General features: G+C 31.5%; 2 protein-coding genes across 2 annotated transcripts; both read left to right on the top strand.

The window, feature by feature from the left end:
* Positions 229–1,507, top strand: LOC104723309 (F-box/kelch-repeat protein At5g49000-like). The gene has a single exon (XM_010441651.2). It carries the CDS (start codon positions 272–274, stop codon positions 1,412–1,414), a length of 1,143 nt encoding a protein of 380 aa, XP_010439953.1. The 5' UTR covers positions 229–271; the 3' UTR covers positions 1,415–1,507.
* On the top strand, positions 3,502–5,994 carry LOC104751456. The gene is made up of 8 exons (XM_010473404.1): positions 3,502–3,981; positions 4,258–4,408; positions 4,545–4,611; positions 4,685–4,832; positions 4,890–5,160; positions 5,230–5,301; positions 5,380–5,501; positions 5,827–5,994. Exons 1-8 carry the CDS (start codon positions 3,502–3,504, stop codon positions 5,992–5,994), a joined length of 1,479 nt encoding a protein of 492 aa, XP_010471706.1.

An 11,255-nucleotide genomic window follows, 5' to 3' on the forward strand; every position in this document is an offset into this window, starting at 1 on the left:
ATATGTCAAATTTCTATTGGTTGCTTAAAATCTTAGGACGAGCTCTTATTTTTATTAGTATAGTAGATTCAAAAACTAAACGAGAACGAAAAATAACAATAAAATGTTCAAAACCATGATCTTAAGGCCCATTTTAATACTTAAGCCCACTTATTAACATTTGCCCTTCATGTTCTATGGGAAACCTCACGCGGGCACGCCCTAGAGAACTCTCTCTAACAGAGGAAATCGAGTAAGTAGAAGCAATCGGAAGGTTCGTTCAACAACGGCGATGTCGTCCCGTAAGAAGAAGACGAAGAAAAAGTCTCTTGAATCGACTCCAAATCCATCACTTTCAGATGATTTGCTATTGAGCTGTTTCGCACGCGTATCGAGATGGTACTACCCGACTCTCTCCTTAGTCTCCAAGAGCTGTCGATCCCTCGTTGCTTCACCGGAGCTTTACAAGACTCGCTCTTTGTTAAACCACAGGGAGAGTTGTCTCTACGTGTGCTTACAGTTCCCTCCTGACCCTCACCCACGTTTGTTCACTCTCAGCCAAAAACCTAATCGAACCCTAACCAACATCCCCAAGAAGAAGAATAAGAAGTCAACTGCACATGTTTTAGTTCCGGCCCCAGTTTCCAATCCACCTCCTTTGGACAATAAGGATGTGGTGGCTGTTGGCTCTAATATATATGCCATTGGCGGAACCATTGAGAACGCACCCTCGTCTAGCGTCTCAATCCTGGACTGCCTGTCTCATACCTGGCACGAGGCTCCAAACATGCGGATGGAGCGGAATTACCAAGCTGTTAATGTCGTTGATGGCAAAATTTATGTAGCTGGAGGCTTGAAAGACTTCACTTCTTCAAATTGGATGGAGGTTTTCGATCAAAATACTCAAACTTGGGAGCCTGTCTCGAGCCCTCTAGATAAGAGATGTAGTGATATCTACAAGAGCTTAGTGATTGACGGAGATATCTACCTGTTTGGGGATGATGTTGTGGCTTACAAGCCAAAAGAAGATAGATGGATAGCGATTACAGAAAAGCATCTGAATTTTCAAATAGCATGGTTTCAGCATTCTTATTGCGTGATTGATAACGTAATGTATTGTTATCGTCCAGCAGGTGGAGTCCTATGGTATGACTCTAAGCTAAGATGCTGGAATAAACTGAAGGGTCTTCAACGTTTGCCTAATTTTGCTAGTCATAGTACTGTTGAATTAGTTGATTGTGGTGGTAAGCTTGTTGTTCTGTGGGACAAGTATGTGCGTGCAAGTGGGTACAAGGAGAAGGTGATTTGGTGTGCAGAGATTTCACTTGAAAAACGCAACAGTCAAGAGATTTGGGGGACAATCGAGTGGTCCGATGCGGTTCTTACAGTCCCTAAGTCTTATAACTTCGTGTCTGCTATTTCCGCTACTGTTTGACAGGTTAGAACGTAATGAATCTGGTTATGTTATATGTCACTTATGAAGGAGTTTTTAGCGTAATGCAATTATCATGTCTTTGCCTACAAAGCATCTGCGCGCTTGCTTGTAAATGATTAAGCTTATTTTGTGACACTGTTACTTTGATAAACCCTCTGATCCCAAACTCTTTTCTTTTTTCTACTGCGTGATGAATGTCTCATTAGACTAGCTAGCGTGTAATGTCGTTCGTCTTTTTGCTGAATATATAGGTGTTGGAAAATGTCTATAGCTGACGTCGCTTTCACTTGTAAACCGTCTAACCATGCTTTGCCTATGAAAAATACTTTTGTTTGTGTTGCTTGTATCTTGTCTCCATCTTAATTGTGAAATCAATATAGCCTTGAGTTTTCTTCATTCCTGTTGGATATTGTTAGAATTTTTATAGGGTTATATTTTGTTTACAAGAAAGCTCCTCTTTTATACTCTGTTTTTTTAAGATGTAATCAAGTAGTAAACCGTAATCCGAACACACACACACAATAAAAACAAATTCTATTCCCACTGAAGCAGAGAAATAATAAGGAAGCGAATTCTATCATAGAAAATCATACTAGTGCGATTACCACTAATTAAAGAGCATCACAACTTCAAAACTGGTTTGCAAACAATAGAGGGGAATCGTACGTATTCTTCGTCATGGTCGCTCCTTGTTTGGGATGATACAATTACAACAGACGTGACTAGTGTTCAAGAAAGCGCTAGGCAGTATCTGGACGGTGATCCAGCGCCTAATGCTTAGAACGCTTAATCGGAGCCTAAACTGTGTTTAAGTGGTTTAGGCGTTTACAACATAAAACATTATATATAAAATTATGTACAAATATATGTTAGAAAAATAAAAAAAAATTATAAAATATAAACAAAAGTAAAAAAAAATACATGTTTTAAAGTTATATTAACAATATATAAACATTTATAATTAGGTATACAGATATAAAACTTAATAATTTAAACATATATAGTTAAAAATCAAAAATATATATTAAAATTAAATTAATGTAATTTTAAGCGGTTCAGGCGGTCATCTTGGCGTCTACTGAGCACCTAGCGCCTAAACGCGAAGAATCTATGCGCTCTTACCTCTTGTCATTCCTAACTAACAAGTTTAAGACTCCAAGAGGCAAGACATGCTTATGGATGTTCAACACTGTCAATTTGCCTTTTGTCTTTGTCCTATCAGAATTTTTTTTTTGTGTTCCTTTAACTGGAACTATTTACTGGCTCAACCGCAATAGTGGAATGTAGTACTGTATACCAATGGTTGCATTACCACTAGGAATGTGTCTCTTGACTCATTCTCGTTTAACAATCAGTTCCTATATGCATTAAAGCTAAGGCTTTTAGACTCTATCATCATGTAGATGTAAGATTGTAGGAACATGAAGCCAAGTAAGATACTTCCTGAATAGAAAACTGGACACATACAGTCTTGGTTTTAAAAAGCACGCATGTGGCGCGCCATGGCGCGTTGCGTAATGCTGTGAGGAGATGAGGGAAACAGGACACTATGGCAAGGCGAATCCATGATGCGATCGAAACGATGACCATAGCCGATGCGACCATTGCATGAGGCGAGCGCAACATGGTTTACGGCACAAACAAGGTAAAAAATCGTTTTGTAATATAGTAGTTTACTTATAAATCAAACGTATAATAAAAAATATTTGATTTTCTGAATAGTATCTTTAATTATTGATTTTGTGTAATCAAAAATCTTTGATTTGATCATTTTTTCATCCATTATATATAAGAAAACCCTAGTTTATTTAGTCTCCTCATCTCTTTCATTCACGAGTCCTAAACGTGAAAGACGTCAATCGGCTTTACTACACGTCTACAGCAAAAGGTAATCATCTACTAATCAAAATTGTTGTATACTTGTATTATTTTAGAAACTCTTCTTATTTCCTCAACTAGTCCTAAAAGACAAAGACGTTAAACTAGCTTTCAGTTTTTTGTTTAAAAAAAAAATCAATAATCAGAACTTGTGAGAGTTGTAACACATTTCTCTTTTTGTTTAGCAGTGATCAAGTTCACTTTCAGCCATGTCTGATCCAAATTCAAGCCAAGATGAAAATGATCCAGCAAGAAAACATGGCTTTCCAGATCCTGTCAACAGAAACAAGTGGCAATGTAGGTATTGTCCTAAGATCACTTGTGGAGGAATCACTCGTCTCAAACAATACTTAGTTGGAGGCTATAGGAATGCAACTAAATGTCCAGATTGTCTGGAGCATATTAGGGAAGAAATCATATCATTTATGAAGAAGAAGGAGCAACTTAAAGCTTCTACTCAAATGATGCCACCATCTCAAGAGTTTGATGATTATGATGATGTGGAAGAAATGGATTGTGAGCCAAGTAACAAACGACAACTTCCCCAGCCAAAAAAGCCAAGATACCACGGTCCACTTGATAGGTTTGTAACTTCTACACCTCCTGATATATTGAATGCTAGAAAGGAAAGGAAACGGATTTTTGGAGCTTGTGATAAGGAGTTAAGGGAGAAAACTAGGTATTGCAAGGTTTTTCTATGATTCTGGTCTTGCATTCAACGCAACTACTTTAGAAATTTTTGGGGAGATGGTTGAATTAGTTGGACAATATGGTCCAGGATTAAAGCCACCAACCATGCATGAGTTAAGAGTTCCTTCACTTAAGAAAGAAGTAGAGACACTAATAAACAACTAGTAGAGCACAAGAAAGAGTGGGCATCTAAAGGTTGTTCAATTATGTCTGATGGATGGCGTGATTCGGTTGTTCAAAAGGATTTAGTTAACTTTCTTGTTAATTCTCCAAAGGGATCTGTTTTCCTAAAGTCTTTGGATGTATCAGAAGTCGTGAAAGATGCCACATTGTTATTTCAATTGCTTGATAAGATAGTTAAAGAAGTAGGAGATGAAAATGTTGTCCAAGTGGTCACGGACAATGCATCAAACTTTGTGAAAGCTGGTAAGAGATATAATACATCTTTTAAAAAAATTTAAATTTTTTTGTTTGTTTAATCTAACTTTTTATTGGTGTATATAAACTTCAGGAAAATTACTTGAAGCTAAATGACCAAATCTTTATTGGAGTCCATGTGCAGCACATTGCATTGATCTAATGCTTGAAGATATTGGGAAAATTGCAAATGTGAAAAGCTATACAAAAGTGTATATTCATGAATGGCTATATTTATAGTCATATTTCTCTTGTGAACATGATGAGGAAGTTCACAAATCAAAGGAATTTGCACAGACCGGCGATTACAAGATTTGCAACAACTTTCATCACGCTAGCACAATTTCACAAGCAAAAAGACAAGTTGAGAAAGATGGTTCATTCTGAAGAATGGAATAATTCCAAGTGGCCAAAAGAAATAGGAGGAAAGAAAGTAAGAACATATATTTTGCAAGATAGTTTTTGGAAGAATGTTTTATATGGGCTGCAGTTGGCAAGTCCTCTAGTACAAGTTCTTCGAATGGTTGACAGAGAGAGAAAGCCTCCTATGGGATACATGTATGCAGCCATGGATCGGGCAAAGGAGACAGTTATGAAGTCTTTCAATATGAGAGAAGAACACTACAAAACTGCATTCGAAATTATTGACAAAAGATTGGAGTTTCAACTTCATCGTCCTCTTCATGCAGCTGGCTACTTTCTCAATCCAAAAATCCAATATGGAAAATCTGATGATGTAGGTTGTGAAGAAGTGTTGAAAGGTTTGTATGATTGTATTGACAGGTTGGTTCTAGAAATTAAGACTCAAGACAATATAATGTTTGCGATAGATGAATTTAAAAATGCAACTGGTCTATTTGGTTATCATATGGCTATAAGGCATAGAGCTACAAAATCACCAGGTAATTACTCTCTAGCTTGACATCTTTCTGTTTATAACTTAAGTTTATATAAAACTAACAATTTCTTTATTTTAATAGCGGAATGGTGGTCTTCTTATGGATCTTCAACTCCACACCTCCAAAAAATTGCCATAAAAGTTCTTAGCCTCACTTGTAGTGGTGCTACTGGTTCCGAAAGGAATTGGGGTGTTTTTCAACTAGTAAGTAACCTTAAGTTGATTGTTTTAGTAGTTACTGTAGAAACTGAGTTTCAAACAATGAATTTGTTTGAAAGGGGAAACAAATTCAATAAAGCTTTCTTGCTAAGAAATCGGATCAAAGCTAATAAGCAAGAAGGGATTGAAATCTCTTCAAGAAAAACTTAGGGTTTCTCTCAAGAAAATGAAGAACTAGGGCTATTGTATTAATTGTTGGATGCCTTTACAAGGAGGGGGATACCCCTTTATTTATATGAATGCATTGATTACAAGATAAGTCTATTTTCCTTAAATCTCGAGTTGAAGATATGGTAAATTTCCTCTTCAGATGATCAGATCGGGTTTAGGAGGCGGTCTTGAAGGTTGGTCGAGTGACTTCATCGGGCTTCTGCTTATAGGCCCGTTTAGCTGGCCCAAAGGAGGGTTCCTCGGTTTAGTTGATGTGCAAGATTACACGGTTTACCTTCGGGTTAGGTCGGTATGTCGTGGGTGCTAAATCCTGCACCAACAAAGCCAATGGTCTTTAAGAAGTCATCTCCTTATTTTGCTATCTCTGTGAACGTCAACTTTCGAGATGAATAAACCTTCACCCCTTTCAGCCTCCCACGCCAACAATCTACTGTATTATCTATTATGTATGGTAGAAAAAGAAAAAAGAAAAATTTCAGTTATGTCAAGAAAAATTTAATAAAATAAATTGGATAGAATTTAAAAAGAAATAACCTTGCCATGAGAGTTTAGTAAATCTATACTAATAAAAAATAGGAGCTATAAGCTCCTAAAGGCGTCCACATAGAATTTTAAACCTCCAATTGTAATAAGACATGTCACTTATTAACATTTTTTGAAAATTCCAGAATTTTCTATATTAAGAATTATTTTAAAACAACCTATCAGGATTTGACATGTCATTCATTAACATTTTTTTTTAAATTTCCAGAACTTTTTAGAAAAAGGAAAATTTAAAATTTATGGAAATAAAAAAACTATGCACAATATCCCACATCGGCTAGAAAAGTTTTAGACAATGGTTTAGAACCATTATAAATAAGATTAATATGCTTCCCAACAACGAATGAGCAAGAAAGCTTGATTAATCAAGCGTCCAAGTTTAAAAATTATTCGGTTTGATCCGGTTATTTATTTGATCAAATTAAAACTTTAAAAAGTTTCAAAAAATTATTATAATTTTTTAAAAATTTAAAAGTTTAAATATTATAAATATTGAAACTTTTAAAAGTTCTTAGCTTTTAAAAAGTTTTTAAATATTTTAATTTTTAAATTATAAAAGTTTAAAATATTATAAATATTGATGTCAAACATAAATTATCTTATTTATCTACGTTTGTGCTCTTTATTTCTTATGAGCTATAAAACATATTTTGTGTATGATTTTATAGATGAGTTGATATTCTTTCATTAATTTTTTATTTTTGGGTCTAAGGAAGAAGGATTGACATTGCAAGACCTTGATTTGATGTTTGAGTCAAGTTTTGGAGTTTAAAGAAGAAAGATGGACGACAAACACACATGTTTTATTAGCTATACATAGGCATGACCAGAGTTACGGTTGTCACGGTTATGGTTAGAAATTTTGTTTAACCTTAACTATAACCGTTTAATAAACAGTTAAACGGTTTCGTTTAAATAAAGTTCCAGTTCAAGCTGTTACTGTTATATACGGTTACGGTTATATACGGTTACGGTTATTTGAGAATATGATACAGTTGATATTATTTGATGATATAACATAACTGATATTATTTATTTATAATTAATATGTTCTTATAGTGTACTCATATTTCTATATATCATATGATTCATATTAAATAAATTATTATTAGTATATTTTATTAAGTAAGGATTTTGGTTAAAGAAGATTCTAAACGTGTGGATCTAAAACCATATAAGTATATGAATAAAATTATCAATAATTAGATGCATGTGTTGACTATGCTGCTCTTCATGAATTTCACAAATTTTATGAGAAAATAAATAATTTTGTTCTTGGAGTTTGATGGGTTAACAAGTTGTGTGGTAGTCTAAAAAAAAAGGTTTTTCTTTTTATTCAACCAAACATTAATAATTAAAAGAGTACTCCTAGATTGGTTGCCCAAACAGGAGGATAACAATGTGAAGAATGTGAAAAAGTTGACGAAGAAGAAGAAGAAAAAAAGTATAACAAAAAACCAAATGGTAAAAGTAACAATGAAAATTACCACAAATTTTGACAATGAAAATGATAATAGTAATTAAATTTTGTTTATAAGATAATATTTTATTACCGTCATCAATCATATATAATTTTCATCAAAATATATCTAATAAACCCACGCGTAGCATGGGTTCAAAACCTAGTCTATACTAATAAAAAGTAGGAGCTATAAGCTCCTAGAGGCGTCCACATAAGATTTTAAACCACCAATAGGGATAAGACATGTCACTCATTAACATTTTTTAAAATCTCCAGAATTTTCAATATTAAGAATTATTTTAAACAACCTATAAGGATTTGACATGTCATTCATTAACATTTTTAAAATTTCCAGAATTTTTAGAAAAAGGAAAATTTTAAATTTATAGAAATAAAAGAACTATGTACAACGTCCCACATCGGCTAGAAATCTTTTAAACATTGGTTCAGAATCAGTATAAATAAAGATTAATATATGCTTCAAACAACGAACGAGCAGGAAAGCTTGATTTATCAGGCGTGCAAGTTAAAAAGTTTTATTCGTTTGATCCGATTTTTTATTTGATCAAACTAAAACTTTAAAAATTTTCAAAAAAAACAATATTATAGTATTGAATTTTTTAAAAGTTTAAATATTATAAATATTGAAAATTTTAAAAGTTCTTAGCTTTTAAAAAGTTTTTAAAATAGTTTAAAATATTATAAATATTGAACTTTTTAAAAGGTTCAAATATTATATTTTGAAACCTTTTAAAACTTCAAAATCTTATGATCTTTAAATTTTAAAAATTTATTAGTTTATAAAAGGTTTCTAAAAAATTATAATTTATAAATTTTAAAAGTTTTAAATATTATAAATATTGAAACTTTTAAAAGGTTCAAATATTAAAACAACCTATAAGGATTTGACATGTCATTCATTAACATTTTTTAAATTTCCAGAATTTTTAGAAAAAGGAAAATTTTAAATTTATAGAAATAAAAGAACTATGTACAACGTCCCACATCGGCTAGAAATCTTTTAAACATTGGTTCAGAATCAGTATAAATAAAGATTAATATATGCTTCAAACAGCGAACGAGCAGGAAAGCTTGATTTATCAGGCGTCCAAGTTAAAAAGTTTTATTCGTTTGATCCGATGTTTTATTTGAGCAAACTAAAACTTTAAAAATTTTCAAAAAAACAATATTATAGTATTGAATTTTTTTAAAAGTTTAAATATTATAAATATTGAAAATTTTAAAAGTTCTTAGCTTTTAAAAAGTTTTTAAAATAGTTTAAAATATTATAAATATTGAACTTTTTAAAAGGTTCAAATATTATATTTTGAAACCTTTTAAAACTTCAAAATCTTATGATCTTTAAATTTTAAAAATTTATTAGCTTATAAAAGGTTTCTAAAAAATTATAATTTATAAATTTTAAAAGTTTTAAATATTATAAATATTGAAACTTTTAAAAGGTTCAAATATTAAAATATTTAAACTGCATAGAATGTTTGGAAATATTACAATTACTTAACCTCCATAGAAATTTTAAAATATTATATCTATACTAATAAAAAGTTGAAGCTATAAACTCCTAAAGGTGTCCATATAGGATTTAAAACAACCAATAAGAATTAGATATTTCACTAATTAACATTTTTGGAAATAGAGTAGTAATCTATATTATTAAGATTTTTTAGAAGAAAAAATTAAAATTTATAGAAATAAAAGAAATATGATTTGATATTCTTGCAGTAAATTTTTTATTTTTAAGTCTAATAAAGAAGGATTGACGTCGCAAGACCTTGAGTTGATGTTATTTGAGTTTAAAGAAGAAGGATCGACAAAAAGCACAAATATTATTTTAACTATACATTTGTTCATATTACTTTCTTTGCGAGTAAGGATTTTGGTTTGAGAAGTTTCAATACATGTGGATCTTAAACCGAATAAGTATATGGATGAAATTATCAATAATTGGATGCATGTGTTGACTATGCTGGTCTTTATGAATTGCACAAATTTTATGACAAAATAAAAGATTTTGGTCTTGGAGTTTGATGGGTTAACAAGTTGTATGGTAATCTAAAAAAATGTTTTTCAGTGAAAGAATGTGAAAAAGTTGACGAGGAAGAAGAAGAAAAAGAAGAAAAATAAGAAGAGTTTAACGAAGAACAGGATAAAAGTAACGATGACAATTACCATAAATTTGACAATGAAAATGACAAGAAAGAATATCAAAAATAAGAAAACATTGAATAAAAAACACAAAAACATAGGTGGTAGCGATCAATTAAATATGAAAAACGAGATAAATTCAAGATTACAAAATTATTTCGTTTTTCTAGTGGTCAAAGAAATGGTTTAGGATATGTGAGGTCACCAGTTTGATTCGTCTTGCCTGGACGTCAAGTTAAATTCATGATCTTTTTTTATCTGATTTGAATATATAACACAACTCATTTTTATATTTCCAAAAATTGTGTATCTGAAATTTAAATTTTTATTTAATACTAATATAATTTATTTTTATAAGATAATATTTCATTACTGTCATCAATCACATACTCCCTGCATTTCATAATATAAGATATTTTAGAGAATATTTTTTTGTTTCATAATATAAGATGTTTTCAAGTTTCTATGCTACTTTCAGATTAGTTTAATATATTTTGTTATGCAGTTTTATTTATGATTGGTTGAACTTTTTTAAAGTGGTCATTTCTTATATTTTGAAACGGAGTGAGTATATATAATTTTTATTAAAATATATTTTGAAACCTAGTTACAATAAAAAAAGGGTGAAGGGATTTACATATCGTTCTTAATCTTCAGTGGGTTGAAAGTTAGACCCTCAAATCCTTAAACAAAGAAGAAGATGAGTATATAAAACGACGATGAACAAACTGAACCAAAGTTGTGAAATCTGAAAACATAAATTGTAAATAGAAAGACAAAGACAACGACAAAGAACAATCAATTTTGATCTAGACAGCAGAGCTTAGAATCAAAACGCCGAGAGAAGGAATATAGAAGAAGAGCGATTCAATTATTTACCTTTAGATTTTTTTTGCCATGTCTGTAAAAAATCAGCATAAACTTCAGTTTTTGTTTTAAACCGGATAAAAGTTGCATGAAACCGGAATTAGAGAAGGAAGAAAGCTAGGATGTATATTTTGTTCCATTGTTGGGAAACGGAGAATTTTAGATTGTGGAGAAGAATAACAGTTTCAAAGTATCAAATGTTTTTTTCCTGTCGTTTTTTTTTATATAGATATGTTACAAAAAAAAAAGATAAGAGGGAAGTGGAGACCGTGGAATAGTTTACAAACCAATAGAACCTATTTTCACTTTCTTTTTTTCCCTTTGTAGTGTTTACACGATTGTTTGATCCACTACTTCTATAGATCAACAAAGAATTCTGATCCACTACTTCTATAGTTCTATTTAAGAACTCTAATAAATAAATAAATAAAAAATCGAGTTAAATTCCTTCCTAAATATATATTCCCTACAAGTCGGAGAAGACGACGAGGAAGAAATCCAAAGGTTAGATCAATTGCGATCTTATATCG

This window comes from Camelina sativa, chromosome 2 (assembly GCF_000633955.1).
Source record: "Camelina sativa cultivar DH55 chromosome 2, Cs, whole genome shotgun sequence".
Taxonomy (NCBI): Eukaryota; Viridiplantae; Streptophyta; class Magnoliopsida; order Brassicales; family Brassicaceae; genus Camelina; species Camelina sativa.